The sequence below is a fragment of the Micromys minutus genome, assembly GCF_963924665.1.
Source record: "Micromys minutus genome assembly, chromosome: 4".
NCBI classification, from domain to species: Eukaryota; Metazoa; Chordata; class Mammalia; order Rodentia; family Muridae; genus Micromys; species Micromys minutus.
The window spans coordinates 60,497,672-60,514,949 of NC_137973.1; the positions used below are offsets into that span (position 1 = coordinate 60,497,672).

General features: G+C 41.0%; 1 protein-coding gene across 2 annotated transcripts in view; it reads right to left on the reverse strand.

Annotated features, from left to right (window-relative positions):
* AP1AR (adaptor related protein complex 1 associated regulatory protein) overlaps positions 1-17,278 on the reverse strand; it is a 30,601-nt gene that overhangs the window by 3,439 nt on the left and 9,884 nt on the right. Inside the window, exons 2-9 of one of the 2 annotated variants that reach the window (XM_080916448.1) lie at positions 12,400-12,448; positions 11,338-11,364; positions 9,507-9,532; positions 5,538-5,634; positions 4,309-4,407; positions 2,341-2,396; positions 1,604-1,677; positions 1,288-1,416 (exon numbers count right to left, since the gene is read on the reverse strand). In XM_080916448.1, coding sequence (XP_080772574.1) covers positions 1,288-1,416; positions 1,604-1,677; positions 2,341-2,396; positions 4,309-4,407; positions 5,538-5,634; positions 9,507-9,532; positions 11,338-11,364; positions 12,400-12,448 — 557 coding nt within the window. The remainder of the gene's footprint in view (positions 1-1,287; positions 1,417-1,603; positions 1,678-2,340; positions 2,397-4,308; positions 4,408-5,537; positions 5,635-9,506; positions 9,533-11,337; positions 11,365-12,399; positions 12,449-17,278) is intronic. The other variant, XM_080916449.1, reaches the window with a different exon arrangement.

Below are 17,278 nucleotides of genomic sequence, written 5' to 3' on the forward strand. Positions count from 1 at the left end.
AATGTGGCCTGTCATAAAGCTATTCAAGTTCCCTGTCTGTCCTTTGATTGACCAAACAAATTAGCATGATTAAGGGTATCTAAGATCTATTTCACTGCAACAGCCTCTGAACAGCTTAAAGCTTACTGATTCTCTTAAGTTCTGTTCTCTAGTTCTTTCTTACACTATGCACGTGTGCCATCCCCTGTACTGGGTGTTTTATATATTTAATGCCAACCATTTTCATTTCCACCAATAGTTTTCCTTATTGTTTCTTTTTCATGTATTGAAGATCAACCCCAGGTCTTTGCTCATGGTGGGCAAACACTCTGCCTTTGAGCTCCGTCACCTTCCCTAACCAAATATAGTTTAGTCATATACTAGCATTTACATAAAACACAAAAAACGACTCTTTATTCTTCCCTCTTGGGGAGGAACCACCATTGCTCAGAGATTACGCAGCCATGTAAGTGCTACAGCTAGGAAGATCAACCACCTAAAATCAAAATATAAACAACAGTTTCTGTTCTATAAAAATCCTGAAGAATTCAATTATTCATTTATAGTGAATCACACATTAGCTAACTTGACTTGAAAATGCCTAGGAGGAGGCAGAAATCCTTCAAGTAGAAAACTTTATGAGTTAGGTTAGAAAAACATTTTGAAAAATTAATATTTGCTTTCTTAATCTCAAAAACACAAAACTTTACATAATTTTCTGGACAACTGATTGTGAGACTATAACTGTTAATAAATCAATAAATCAAGCCGTGAACGGTGTGGCGGCTGAGCTGGTAAAGGGGCTGCCCTGGAGGCTGGCCTGAGTTTAATCCCTGGACACCATGTCTGGAAGGAGAGGACCAAAGTTCCCATAGTTATTCTCTGACCTCCACACTTGGGGTGTGCATGTCATAAGCATACACACACACACACTCTCTCTCTCTCTCTCTCATATTCTCTCTCTCTCTCTCTCATTTTCTCTCTCTCTCTCTCTCTCTCTCTCTCTCTCTCTCTCTCTCTCTCTCTCTCTCTGTCTCTCTCTAAATGTAAGAAACAACAGCCAGGTGTTGAAGTTCATGCCTTTAACCCCAGTACTCAGAAGACAGTGGCAGGAGGATCTCTGTGAGTCTGACGCCTATAGAGCAGTTCCTAGACACCTAAGGCCAGTGAGACTCCATTAAAAAAAAAGTCTGATTATGATTTTTCATTGGCTTGTATATAGTCAATTTAAATACCATGAAACACGAGGCAGAAAACATTTGGACTAATACAGGAATGTGACTCTCCAGGGAAACTGAGGTGACATACCTTCTTCATCCTCCCACTCCAGGTCTAAGGAGGTGCTGTCGTCATTTCCACTTGTTGATTTGGTTTTGGTCATTAGGTCACAGCTGCTTTCGGTATTTGGTGTCAATACTGTGGCATCAGATGACAGCCCTGGAACATACATCAAGTGAACTGAAATGTCACCTGCTCTCTGACCACAACGGTCACGTCATTCTTTCCTTCTTAAGGGAACAACTGTCTCTCTAAATTCTAACGTTCTTCCAAACTTTCAGAAATATGGTTCTTAATGTGGTAGAAAGTGAACTGCAAATGTTCAGAGAGTACTTTAAAGACTTACTGCTACTTCGGAAGACTTCGTACTGTGACTTTATGTTTCTTAAGGAAGATTCAAAGTCGTCTTCTGGTCCTGCACTGTAATAAAAGTGAATTTTAAAAATGCATTAACAGATTCAACAGAACTAGTACCTCTCTGTGTCAATGACAGTGTTTCTAGCTTGAGCCGACTCTTCAAAACTGTGACTGTTGTACAATCAGAATATCCTGGTGAAAACGGGTTTTAATTTATTTACTGTTATCATGAAGCTGAAAACAGAATGACAAATTGTAAAGGCCAGTCCTCAGAACTGAACTGTACAATAACCCTGTACCAATAGGCTTGGCCATGTTCTTCATTAACTAAGGTTACTGCCGACCTACCTGCAGGAACCTAGTTATAACATCCCTGTCTACATGATGATGCTACCACCGTACAAAGGCACCAAAGTTAATTTGAATAAATGATCACTTATAGCTTAAAAAACCAATGCTCTCAGTATTCTGAAACAGTGACTTAGAGGGATGTGTATATGTGTATATACAAGTGAGTGTTTATATACACATGCTATATGTATGTGTATGTATACATGTACATATACTGTGTTTGTGTGTAATTTTGTAAGTCACATATACACATGGGGGGTGTTGAACACAGGGCCTTGAATGTGAATAAATTTACAAATATCTTGAGACAAACAGTGTCTGCTTGGAAACAACTCCTTCTGCCACAAATAGAGGAGGAAACACGGTGCTCTTTACCTTTGATAGTCTCCACTGCTAGGGTGATAGCGCTGAGCAATTCTCTGCTTTTCTTGCTTTGGAAACACAATGCAATACAAAATCATTTTGATGTCAAGTTACTTTCTTAAAAATACCCATGCAATGCCAACATCCTTCTTTGCCTAGTTTCTAAAATAGAAAGTTAGCATTATTCCACTGAAATAATTGTCCTTCATCATTGCTTCATCTACATCTTCTTATTTAAGGCCAGAATTTTCCTCAGCTTTGTGTGATGCTTTAGTTCTGAGAATACCCAGAGTTGTGAGTGATGTAAACAGATGTGTACTGTGCCCCTGACATTCTCAATACTCCTAAGCACTCCCTGACTACAGAACAGGGCAGTAAGTCCACTGTTAGGCCACACTGCAGTCCTCGCTGCTAGAATAAGGAGCAATCTAAGGCTCTGAAAACTGATGTGACTCAGGTACTTTAATGGCAATGCTTTGGTTTTGGGACTCAGCACAGGATTCTATAGAGCCATCCAAGTTGTGCTTTGAATGTGGCTGTGTATTCCTGGCGTGAGTGCTGATTTTTGTTTCTCCACCTGTTGGTTAGAGATGGCTACTGTCCTGCCTTAGCAGACCCAGTTGCTATGAAAAGCAACGAACCAGCTCTGTCTGTATAGTCAGGTCCATGTACGATATGCAGATGATGCAGTATCAAATGGGGTGCTTCAATCAGTGGTTCTCAAACTTCTTAAGGCTGTGGCCCTTTATATTGTTCCTCATGTTGTGGTGACTCCCAACCATAAAAGTATTTTCATTGCTACTTCATAACTGTAATTTTGCTACTGTTATGAGTGGTAATGTCTGAGATGTAGGATATCTGATATTTGATCCCTGTGAAAGGGTCATTTGATCACCAAAAGGGTCTCAGCCCACAGGCTGAGAACCACTGCTTTAACCAAAGGCATGGTACAGAATTTATTATTGTAAAACAAAATGCTTATATATTAAGAGCAACAATTAGTTCCATAGAAAGTAATGGTCAACTATAAAGTTTTCCACTGTAGGATGTACTATAAAAGGCACCTCCCCACAAAGCATCTGCTGAAACCCACCCCTCAGAGAGAGAAAGACATAGCTCATATACAAATCACAAAGAGGATTTTTTAGGTTATCTGAATTTCCAGTTTTGTGCTGTTGAGCACTGGACCACTGAACACTGGTGGCAAATGCACAGAGGGATTATGGCTAAGCCCCACTGCACCTGACTCCAGTTCTCCTGTGTACCAGCAGTGAGAGCTGCCCTCAGCCTCCTCATCTGTAAAGCAGGGCTCTCACATGCCACCTGCTGTACATTTTAAACTAAGACCCTTCCCAGTAATGTTTCTGACACCTGGTTCTATAAAAATCTGTTACTGTTATCAAGCATATGAAATCGCCATATTCCCATGTTATGGTAAAGAGATGGTAAATCCGTCTTCCCTGATAATATACTAAAGATTTCTCAACTAACACCGAATGTCTCAAACACATAAGAAATTGAGAATTAAACAATACCCTTAGTGAGCCATAAAGCATATAGCTTGTCTTATATTATGAATAAGAATCTTACCATTTAAGAAACTCTTTAAAAATCTTCATGAACTTATGCTAAAATACTTGAGAAATTATACTGAAGGCTAATTTAGAATCATTTGTCCTCTAAACACAGTACTTTCCCCAAATTTGAACTTAGAGCACTAGGATTCATCCTGAAGCTAAACAAGAATCAGCTCCTGCTAACCTAAAGCTACACTTACATAGTATCAAGCACATGTTTATGTTACTTCTTGAAGATAAAGATTGATTAATTTGCCCTTTGGATTCCAAAGAATATATGCAAAAGTACATCCTCTACTAAACAAGGAGCCGTTGTTTCTAGGAGAGAAGTCCCAACTTGGAATTGTCAGAGGAAACAAGGAGAGAAGGAAGCCTGGTGTGCGCTGGGGTCTGTCCCCCTCACCTCCAGGAGCTTTCGCTGCCTTGCTGCCCTGGCTGCTTCACGCTGGGCAGCGTATAAAGCTTCTTCTTCTAGTCTTAACTTCTCCTCTTGTAAGGCTAACTGTACATGAACAAAACGATAAGGATTAACGGAAACCAGAACCTGTCTAGCTGCTCTGCAAACCAGCTATACTGATTCTAAAACAAAACAAATCATTGAAAATAATTGATATCTATGAAGCATATCAAAATTGGTATGTTTGTAGCTGCTCATTTCAAATTTTTTTCTAAAATAATCAAGATGCTGTGTAAGACATTATTGGATTCTGTAGAAAATGCACTGACTTTCATTTTCAGCCGTCATTTGGATACCTGTCACTCTGACAACAATGGCCTCATGTATCAAACAGCCTTGAGTCCAAGGTCAATCAAGGTTAATCCCACCTCTGCTTTCCCCAGATTCTTTCCACTTAACTGACACATTTCCCAATTTTATTAGTATTAGTATTCAAAAACCACTCTGTAATTTAAGTTCTTACCATTTATAACAACATACACAGAGCCCTAGTGATAAGTTACTTCATTTTAAATCTAAGTTAACCTTAGATTAAGATTGCATTTTAAATCAAGTACTAACCTTCTTTAAAGAGTACTATTAGCTATATTGTCTAAATTAAATTAATATATTTGTAAATCACAAATGGCAGTAAACATACTGTTTTTTATTTTTACTTAAAAAAATTCTTTTTGGTACTGTAGACTGAACCCAGCATCTTTAGTTTGAATTAGGATCTCACTATATAGTTTGGACTGTCCTTAAGCTTGCTATGTTCCCCAGGCTAGCCTCAAACTCACATTCTCCAGCCTACATCTCTCAAGTGCTGTTAATTACAGGCACAAACCACCATGCCCAGCTCGAAAGATTGCTTTTAAAGGTAGAATTAAATACAACTGACTGTCTTTAATTTAGTGATACTGATAGTGGTTACAGGCCATTTCCATAAATTTATGTAAGAATTATGACTGGTCAAAGTACTTGGTTCACTGAGAACAAATAAATCCAAGACAATGAAACAGAGCATTTAGGCCGACATAGAAAAGTGTTTGTTCTTGCTGGGCCCATCTACTTGTGAACTGAGACTTGTATTTATGTAAACAGAGGGCAGGGACTAGTGGCAACACACAGGTGAGCACCCCCCCGCCCCAACAGGGTTCACAACGTGAGTTTCAGCATTGGGGCAGGTCACTTACCTCCCTCTGGATTTTCCTATCCACATCTTTCTGCTTTTCAGCAATAGAATCATAATGCCTCTCTTGTAAGTCAACGATTTCTTCCTCGGTAAGTGGCCTAGAGAAAACAGGGAGGGAGGGAACAGGAAAAAAACAAAACAAAAACCCTTCTGATGAACCTGAGTCCAAATAAAACATTCCAAACGCTAGGGGAATGCTGAAATTTTACTGCCAAAACGTCTATTAAAGCAACAGAATACAGCTTCAATCGTCACAGAAACTATAAGCTGACACAACAGGCCCTCTGTCAGCTAAGGTGATTGCTTCCCCTTACAGACTTGCTACCCTGCACAAGCTCCACTTCCCAGCTGTCTTCCACTACACCCCTCAACGCCTCACCAGAGTGTGACCTCAGCATGCTCTTCTCAGCCTTCACACAGACAGAACCTAATCCTTCCAATCATCTGGGCTCCCCATGCCCTTCCTTCTCCTTACTAGCCAGTAAAGACAGTAATCTGGCTTCCACTTAGGGAATGATGCTCTCATATCAGGTCTGAATTCCCTTCTCTCTCCACGTCTTCCCACATTCCTACATCATACCAGTCACTCACTCTGCTCATCCACGATAGGCCCTGAGTCTTTCCCACTTTTAGTCCCTTCTGCTGTGGGCTGCTAGGAAAAAAAAAACTCAGTAACAATTTGGTCCTTGGCCTCCAGCAACAGTCATTTAACTCACACAGGGTGACCACCTACACTAACTACTCTGTAACTTTAATTTCTTATTGAAGCTTTTTCTCTTAGGGACAACCTCATTCTATTCCATTCAACCTCAAGCATTTCAGAAAATTCATTGTACTCTTCCTTCCCTTCCTTACACCATGACTATCCCTATGATCCTTCGAGTCCAAGGCCTGTGCCTCCATGTAAAGCACAGGCAGCGATTAATAGGAGGGAAACGAGATGGATAAGCATGCGGTAGAGCTGGGGTGTAAATGCAGGTGGTCCGGTGGTTCTACCCAGTGTGCTTCCTGTCTCCATGTCCTTGTTTAACTCACTCCTCAGGTCCCTGCAGACATCAGCTGCTGACACTCCAGTAACTGGTGACCAGCTGCTTCTATGCTGCAAACTTGGGTCCTCCTGACCTCAGTTTCATGAACAATCTGAGCATCCTCTCTAATGTGGCCTGTGTCTGAACCTTCTCATTTCTCTTTTGCCTCCCTAAGTTCTTTGGTCCTCTGTCTCTATCACTTCAAACCATTCTCAAAAATCCCTCTACTATGTGCCTACTTAATTCACACCAGTCTTCCCCACGCTCCCAGAACCCTACTCTATCATCCCTCATCCAGGTATGTAACCTGAGGTGGTGGGGACTGACCCTGGAACTTGGTGCCCCTCCACTGAGCTAGCTACATCTGGGCATTGCGATGCAGGCTGATAATGCCAGCAATCAGAAAGATCAAAAGCTCACAACCAGGCTAAACTATGTAGGCAGTCTTGAGGCCAGGCTGAGTTGTGTATATCAAAATCCCACCTCCAGGCAACTACATCTCAAAACAAAGCCATGTACAGCAGCACAAACACCCTAGAATTTCCTAAGCACTTACTTAAGTGCTTACTTATACACTTTTCATACGATATATTTTAATCATATTCTTTTCCCTTCCTCAATGCCTCCTAGATCCTCCCCATCCAATTTAATGTCCCTTCTCTCCTTTCCTGCTTAAAAAAAAAAAAAAGAATAAAACCAATAAACAAAAAAGAAAAGGAAATCAGTAAGAGAAAAAGCCAAAAGAAAAGAGAAAGCTAACAAAAAAGGCAGTGTTTTGTGTTGGCCAAGTACTCCTGGGCTTGGGGCCTGTCCTGGAGTGTGGTTGATATACACCCATTAGCAACACTCCACTGGAGAAAGCCAATTCTCCTGCCCAGCAGGTCAACTGCAAACAGCTTCTTGGTCCGGGTGGAACTTCGTGTCCACTTTGATTTTTCAGGGACGGGTTTTGTCTGGTTTGAACCTGTGCACAGAGACCCTAGACTTTTACTGTCTTCATAGCCTTTGCTAAAAGCAAGGCATACGTTTCTATGGTTACCTGTGGTCTCCCAGAGCTCTAACCGATTCTCTCACTCTGTGTTGTCATTTTTTGACTAAGTCTGAAGGTCTCTCTGCCTGAACAATACTCTTTAACCAGCTTTATGGGGATCAACCCAGGTAGTATCTATTTAAAAGAAGTCCCTTTGGATACACTCCCCATACACATTTGGGTCACAGGGATTCTCTAGGTTTACTAGTATGTTCTATAACAGCTGTCTTAATTGCTACCTCATACTGAAATGTAATCTCCAAGATCTTTCTCTTAGGAAGACACACTCTCTTCTAGAGACAAACACTCAAGCAAGCAAGCACACATGCTCGCACACAAGCACGCACATGGGAGAAGGGGAGAGGCACAGGAGGTGGGGGAAAGTGAGAGCGCCTGGGACTACATTAACCAGGGCTCTGCAGTGCTAGGCGAGCATTAGCTCACTGAGCCATATTCTCAGCCCCTGTCTTCTATTTCTTTACTGGTGTCAAACAGCCCAGACAATCCTTCGGAGTGTGTCTATCAGATGCCTATTTGCCCTGATTCTGTGGCTCCAGTGCTGCCATTACAGATCTGCAATATCACACCAAGTTTACGCTTGATTTTCAATCCCAGTATCTAACATAGTGCCTGGCACATGGAGGACTGCCCAATAAAGGTTTGCCAAACTAAAAAAATGCAAGGACAACATACCAAAAAAGAGGAAACAACTCCACTGACACTAGGAACTTCTTTAAAAAAATGTATGTATGTGTTCTGTCTCCATGTGTGTCTGTGCACCACTTGCATGCCTGGTGCTCAGGGAGGCCAGAAGACAATATTAGATTCCCTGGAACTGGAGTTACAGATGATTGCAAACACCATGTGGTTGCTGAAAATCAATTCTGGGTCCCCTGGAATGGTAGTCAGTGCTCTTAACTTCTGAGCCATCTCTTCAGCCCAGGGATTTTCTTTTGAGTTCAAGGTAAGATGTTTCTCTTTCAAGCAGTCTAATAATGCAATTTTAAATAAAGATCATGTAAATAAATTATATTACCAAGGTTCTAGTTACTTCTGAAGTTGTAAAAGGTTTTTTTTTTGTTTTTTTTTTTTTTAATTTGGAAGAATGTTTTAGAATGTCAAAAAGAAGAAAGAATGTAAAAAAAATTCTATATATTTATATAAAATAAATATAAAGAGAAATGGAGTTATCAACATTAGGGGGCTTTAAGAAAATTAAGTGATTTATAACCTTGGTCCAAAAGAAAAAATCTGAGAAATCAGTATACATTATTTTTTACTATTTATATATATTATTAACGCATTATTTATGCTACTTATATCTAAAGAAAAATTTTTGTTTTTGAAACATAAAGTGTTCCGTGTCTTGAAGACTGTGATAAGACTCTGGAATTTGGACCTGAAGAGCTCACATCTGTTGTTTAAAAGTTCTGATCCATCCTGTGGAGAAGCTCCTTAAGCAAGAGGGTAAATAACTCAAAATGGCTTTAGGATGTCTCTGAAACTGACAAGATTCACCAGGCCAGAGTAAGAGAAACCCGAGAGTCATTCTCAGATGACCCTTGCTGCAAAGAGGACTCTGGAACCAGATCGCCTGCCTACAGGAGGGGCAGACCACCTGAAGCATCTGAAGAGGACACCACCCAACCCTTGGAGCTACCTGCAGGCTGCGCAGTGTGCATCAGGCTCTTAGCTTTGTGAGCTGTATGTCACCTACATCAGGGCGGCTTTGCTGATGCAGCTGTCTTTGAGTCACTTCTGCTCTTGTATGGAACGCCTCACCCGTAATCTTGTAAGTAACCCATAAAACTCACTGACTTTAGTGACATCCACACTTCCGGTCTATCATGGGAGTGAGCAGGAAGTTTTCTCAAACAACACTTACACATTTTGTTGTTTTGATAAGCCTTACCTATGGCTGCTTCCTGGGCTCTCCCCCTGCACAAAAATTAAACAAGTAAAAGAATTTTCACTAGGTGAACTCACTATTTAAGGAAAGCCAAAGCAATTTTCATTTAATCAAAAATACTTTTTACTTACCCATTTCTGTCATAGTAACCAAATCTCATTATTAAAAGGATTTGAGACCAAAAAAAAAAAAAAAAAAAAAAAAAAAACCCTCACTATTTTTCAAAGGCAAAACTCCATCAGAACAAACATTTGTTGGCTATTTCTTAATTTTTTAAAATAGACATATGTTGTGTGGCAAACGAATACTCACATTTAAGAGCCAGACAATACACTCACTGTGTCTTCCACATTTGTGGATCATCTCTGTTTTTCAGATTTCAAAGCTTTAAGATGTACATGCCTGTTGAAGGGTTTTTGTAACCCTCCTCTGAAGTCAGTACCTTTAGACTTTCTAGCCACTTGAAAGCATGCAGAATAAAGTAACTGAAGAGGTGGCCAAGGGTGTATGTTCCTGGCTAAGGCACAACAGGTATCACTGTGCCCTCTGTTACACTGCTCACACCTAAGAGTAGCCGCTGCCACTGCTGCTTGTGCTTTGGGGTTTCATTGTTTAAAATTATTCCTGAGCCATGGAGATTCTGCCTTGAAATAAAACAAAACACCCCAAATATGGTGTGTAATTGCTTTCTGGCGTTCCAAAGCACAGGAAGGTGTGATGTGTCTTATACAGAGAAGATGCGGGGTAGATAAGTTTCAATAAAGCATGTTGCCAGTGAGCTCAAAGTCAGCAAGTCAGCAGTCTACGCTAAGGACAGTTTTCTATAGAAAAACAGAAAACAAGCCTGTGAATTATCAGGGGACGAAGATGCTGCGACCGGAGGTTTCAGGGATCAATCTCTTAGTTTCGCTAGGAGGAAGGACTGCTCACAGCATTCATGGGGACGCCGAAACATTCTAATTACAATATGAACTGGGGCTGGTGAAACAGTTCAGTGCTCATGACCAGCACTGCTACTGCAAAGTGATCTGAGTTAGGCTCCCGGCCCCCACACATGTGGTTCACAGCACTGCCTGTGAGTCCAGCTGCAGAGGGTCTGATCTGCCTTCCTCTGCACTGCATACATGGCCGGTGCGCAACAAATATATGCACAGTGATTAAGAAAACTAAGAAATACGTCTAAAAAGAAAAAAATTAACTCCTTCAGTTTCTTTTATAAAATAATAAAATTCAGTAGTTATTGCCCTGTTTTCTCCAAAGCAAGCCACAATTATTTTAAAGCTAACTTGGGCTCATGAGTATTTCTTATACATTTAAACTACACATATCTGTCAGCTAAAATATATTACTAAGTTGGCAGTAGGAATCAAATTCTAAATGGTCCAGATTCATGTCGGAAGTAGCATCACAGAACAGGATGGGGCCTAAACATATCACCACAAGAAGGGCAGAGCAGAGGCTAGTCGGTAACGTAAGCACTAGCAAAAAGTCAGGAGCCAACTACTGAAAGCACCTTAGGAAAACATGAAGCCTCGGGCTGTTCTGAGAAGGATGCTGCTGGTGTGAGGTATGCCACTGAAAGAAGCCTCATTTGTGAAGGAGGAGGAGATGGCGGTGACTGTTGGGAAGGGAAGGAAGGAGGCTTCATGGAAGGCAGGTGTTGCTTCACTAGAAAAACAAAGGCTGGACAGGTCTTTGTACTGTCCTCTTGGATGATGCATCTCCTCGCTTTTAGGTCTTTTTGTTGAGGAACGTCCAGAAGTGAAAAGCAAGACAAAGAGTGGTCCAATGAATGCAACTACTGATAAGAACAAAAACCAAGCGAGATACTTACCTCATCACTTTCCACTAGATTCTCAAACTGAAAGGACAAAAAGACAACCATTAGGAGGGATATTTGTCTAGTAGACATAGTTCACAAGGAATATCAATCTTTTTTAGCCTTAAAAATAATACAACTTTATATTTATAAGGGACCTAAGAACTTGAGTGTGCCTTTTATAATTATAATTAACACATTTCATATATTCCAGTCAGCAAAATGGCCAACCCAAGCGTGTGTGTGTGTGTGTGTGTGTGTGTGTGTGTGTGTGCGCGCGCGCGCGCGCGCGCGCGTGTGCAGCGCGCTCCTTGACCAGCGAGGAAAGACGACCACCACCAGTGGATTCTTCTCAGATCATGCTTTATTGTGGGAGCCTCTTAGTTGAAGGGGAGAGCAGGAAGCGAGGGGGGCCGAACTACCCTAGCTGTCCGCTTATATAGGGAGAAGCGCATATGGGCTTGCCATGATTGGTTGTCACCAGTCTGCTGACACCAGAGGCCTCGGGATTGGCTGGAGATAGGTTATGTACTGCGCATGCGCAGGGTGCAGGGCCTTAGCTGACAAGAGCATTACTATATATGGAGTTGTTTACCTCAAACTGTGAGGGAGCCAGCGCCATCTTGTAATGGCGTCCGCATTCGGCTCCCCACGTGTGTGTGTGTGTGTGTGTGTGTGTGTGTGTGTGTGTGTGTGTGTGTGTGTGTGTAAAATTATTTTTCTATCTATCAGAATCTACAATACTGAGTCATGCCTAATGGTTGAGACCAGCAATCTCAGCTTCACTGAAGGTGGAGGCAGGAAGATGCAAAGCTTAGAGCCAGCATTGGTGACAGAGTGAGTTCAGGTCTATATGACCTAGTGAGACACTGTCTGAAAAGGAGAAGTCAGACAGGACGGATGAGGTGTCAGTCTGTAACTTGCTAGGAATGTCACCCTTTCCTGGCCTCTGTGGGCACTGCATACACACAGTGTGCACAGTGCAGGCAAAAGTCTCATATGCATACAATCAATCTTAAAGAAGAAAGGAAAAGAACCCTGGGTCTCTTGGGTCCCTTCCAGTGCTCAAGGACTCACCTCTATGGTCAAGTGCTCTCCTCTTGGGCATGTTCTAAAATACTTTGATCTGGGAAGAAAAACACAAGATGTCAAAGACCACAACTAAGTCTATAACTGAATTAAAATTGTGGCATAAACAATGTATTCCTACAACAAACAACTGTAAATTCTCTAGAGCACCTTGCATTTCTAAAATAAATCAAATTTACCTAAGATTATAAATAGTTTAGATTTTTAAATTTCATCCTAAGTTTAGCTAACTAACCAATCTTTTTACTGGCACTAAGGTTTACTTAGACTGCAATAATAAGTTAATTTACATAAGTATTACAAAGAAAATACAGTGAGTTTAATTTTAAGTTTATTTTACTGTATCAAGTAAAATATCTTGTTAAAAATGGAGGTAAATATAACCAAATCACATGCACCGTATGAAAGTATCAATGAAATTCATTATTATTTATAAGTAACATGTCAAAAACCCAGAAATCCCTTTAAGAGCACACAAAGGCTATACTAAATTATGTACAATGGCATGTCCCTTACACTTTAAACATATGTAAAACATCACAACTCTGAAAGGGTAACACAGGCTAGAGCAGCTACGATAGCTCCTGCTTGTAAGACCACTTCTTAAAAGCTGAGACAGAAGGGTTGCTGTGAGTCTAAATCTAGCTTTGGCTACATCGTCAGGTCTCTAGATGATGGGCCATGTACTTTATAGAAGGCTTTATGTTCTTTTCTTACGCCCTCACAAACGAAAGAAGGAAAGAGTTCATAAACGCCCACTAGGTTAGCTTTTCTAAGGGATGGGGTGGGGTAAACTTTTCCTTTGGCTATTCATTTCTGTACCTCTCCCTGAAACTTAGATACAGTTAAATGAGCACCTTATTTACCATGCCTGCACCAACAATAGACACTCTACTGCAATACCAAGCTCATCTCAGACACGGCCAATTCAAACTCTGTTGCTACTGAGAGTACCAGGCATCTGTAAGACTCTCACTCACATGCAGTTCCCACTACAGGTGCCAAAGAGAATAAAGAGAAGAGCCTGCATAGGAACCTATGCTCTTACAGTTCCTGATTTGTCAGCTGAACTACACAGGAAAGACCTCTCTAAACAATGAGCTCTCTGGAGTCAGGTCAGGTCTGATGCTTTGCACATTTGCATGGAGGGGGCTTACAGTGTTAGTAAGAAAATGACACATTATCCCAACTAACAAATAAAGACAACAAAGGCATTACAGTTGATATTTTTCTCCTGTAACACTTTTTAAGCTGACCTATGTAACAATTGGTCTTCACTGTCGACAGGGTTTAGAAGCACCTGGGTACTGTGACAGCATTTCCCTAAAGAATTAATGGAAGGAAACATTGTTTTAATTTCATTTCCTGCTGCTGAGATAAGGCACCCATACAAAAGCCACTTAAAGGAGAAAGGGTGCGTTTGCCCTGTTTCACATTACAGTACATCACTGTGGAGGAGTCAAGGTGGCAGGAACTTGAAGCAGCTAGTCAGACCACACCCAGGGAAAGCAGACAGCAGTGAATTCACTGGTGGATGGCAGTACTTTCTGCCTCTCCTTCCCAGGGCCCAGCCATGAAATGTAGGCACCCACAATCAATGCAGATCTTTCTATCTCAACACAATTAAGAACACCTCTCACAAGCACACTCACAGAACTAACCTATTCTAGACAACTTCTTGGGACTCCCTTCCCAGGGTATGCTAGATTAGGTCAAACTGTGTAAAGGAAGCATCCCAGGCACCATCCCAGGAACCAGTGTCCTGAAGAAAATTCAGGGAAGAGCAGCAGAGAGCTTGTGATGGCTGGTGTATGTTGCCCACCCATGAGATAAAGTGAGCCAAGGTCGGTCAACCCCGTCTTCTGCTTTAGTTTATATATGGTGTGTAATTTGATTAAACAAATGCACCAATGTAATACATTGTTTTGTGCCTCCCCTTTCCCCAGATTATTGGTAGAAACTAGAGGATTTTTGTATTGTCTTTTTCAAAAAGCCAATGGAATATTCCAATATAAATACAGTATCTTTTATCCTCTAGTCTCACAGAGTTTCTACACTTTAGTTTTTCAAGCAAAACTAGAAATGAGCTGAATGTTCTAGGATTGTGTTCCAACAGGAGGATTCCTGCTTCTGGAGTTCAACTGTTTCTCAACATATAACCATTACCCCCTTGCTTGAACAATCTGATTAAAGTCTTCCTGTTTAGGCCTGCTGAGTGGTATAAGTAAAAAAGGAGAGAAAGTTCTGTGATACTAGATAATATAGGAATCCCAAAGCTCTGCAGAACAGTCAAAGCCAGAGAAGTAGCCGCTGCACTACACTAACATTAGGATATATGACTTAAAAGTCTCATGTCTCTGTCCTCTCTAGCTACAACTGGTTACAGTGAGAACAATCATATTCTTGCCTGACGATGAATGGACAAACTATACACCCCTAGACTTCACTTGATTTGTTTAGAGTTCTCTGGAAACTAAACATAGATGATATCTTCCTGAGAGCTGTAGGGCTTAACTTAAAAAAAAAAATGAGACTGAAATCTTACTCACAAATTATATTCATTGACACCCACAGTAATAAGAGCATATTAATTGGTTAAAGTAAATATGCAATTTGGTAAACTCAGGCATCTTTTTTTTTTTTTTAAAGAGAAGCTTAACTATAGGATTTTTCTAAAAACAAGTAGATATCAGAGTGTATATATACTTCAAAATGAATTATGGATGTTTTTACTTATTTAAACACTGATGGTGCCTCTGAGACTGTCTACAGACATGTGCGGTATTAAATTTGATCAGTTCTATTTTGCCAACTATGACCCATATAAAAACTATAGCTGTTCTCCAAGTTTTCCAAATGAAACGTGGTTAGAAAGGCAAATGTTCTTAAGTCACATTTGAAGGATGTCTCTTGGGGCACAGGCACTGTGTCCGTTCACAGAAGTGCCCCTCAGTAAACACCCTGTCACTTAAGCAAAGGAAGGACACTAAGATTCAAGTCCTTCATACCACTGACTGCTAAATCTAACAAATTTGGGGCGTATACTTTTAGTATTTCCTATAAAAAGCTATCCTGACATTAAAAAAAAAAACTTTCTATTGATTCTTTGTGAATTTCACATCATGTACTCCATTCCCAATCATCTCCTGGACCCTTGGTATCCACTTTCCACCTTTCCTTGCAACCTCCCCCCAAAAGCAAATAAAAAATAAATATAGATAAAAACAAGCAATGTGGTTAGAAATGGACCAATCATGCAGCTGTAGTGTGCCTTGGAGTACACCCTTTTGTCCATACATCTTTACTTTTTATTTATTTATTTTTTTTCTGAATACATTTTTAAGGTTGTAATTAAGTATTTGTGGGTACATATACATACACATATGTATATATATAACAATAATATAGAAAAAGAGGCTATTAATTTGAGGGGATAGGAGAGAGACTAGGAGGGGCTGTAGGGAAGAAAGGGGGATGTGATACAGTTCTATTTTAATATATTCTTTGTTGTTGTTGAACTTCACACAGTCTGTGAGTTGTTTCTGGGGTGTTCAGAGCTTTCTGGGGTTAGCATCCCACTATCAGTGACTGCATATTATGTCTATTCTTTTGTGACTATGTTATCTCACTCAGGATGATATTCTCTAAATGCATCCATTTTCTTAAGAATTTCGTTAAGTCATTGTTTCTGATAGCTGAGTAGTACTCCATTGTGTAAATGTACCACAATTTTTGTATCCATTCATCTACTGAAGGACATCTGGGTTCTTTCCAGCTTCTGGCTATTATAAATAGAGCTGCTATGAACATTGTGGTTCATGCGTCTTTGTTGTATGTTGGAGCATCTCTGGGGTAATCTTTACTTGCAAATGTTCATTGCAACGAGTCAGTGGTCTGGTTGGAGGTCTCTGGATTCTTGCTAGGACTTCTCTCAGATAGGCTGATGCTGCCTGTGTCATGGAGATCCTGCAGAACCAGCCCCTTCATGTGCTTCAGCAGTTCATATATGGGATGGCCATTAGGCTGGGCCAACTCAAAGCCCTGGGGCTAAGCTGGCCCCAGCCCTCACCAGTCACAGCACTTGGGAGAGCTGGTCCTGGTGGTGAAGATGCTGCTGAGCTAGCTCTGAGTGTGTGGAGAGAGCTGGCCCAGCCCCTTGCTGGCTGCAGCACTTGGAGCTGTTCTGACTTTTTATTTTGTAACTCACAATTCTATTCCAGAGTAAGGGGTGAAGCTTTTGTTAATCACCAAGCTCCTAACCCACCCATGTTAAAGTACCACACTGACCTTTTACCATGGTTATGAGCAGCCATTAACAATCGCTGCTCAGCTTCACTGTTTCACTAGAGTATTTAAGTCCACCATCCTTCAAGTTCTTCACAGATAAGTGAGAAGCCTTCAGCTCTATTAAGAACTTCCCTAGGGGATCTGAGAGATGATTTGCTGCTTTAGGAGGCCAACTAATAAGCACTGTAGCAGCACAAAGGTGACAGTGGAAACGGACCGAACTGAGAAGTCCTTTGAAGACAAGGCTGGCACAATGTGCTAACAGAGGCAGGGGCACTCAAGAGGACAGCAATCACCAATTCAACTGTGAGAGATGAGGAAGGTGCAGCCCGGAGATCAACGTCCACATGAAGCAAGTCTATAAGAATCTACTTATTGCTAAGTCAACAACACTAACATAAACGTCAGTCTAAGGTCCCCTGTGGTAGTGCTCTAGAGCTGGAGATGAAAGGGCAAGATGCAGTCAGCCTACAAGGGCACCCAGGCTTTGACTCAAAGTACTGCTTATGAACAACTGCTTGTTCTCCATTCCAGACTCCAGGAAGCAATTTTCTTTCTTGCTTCAAACTCAAGAAAATGA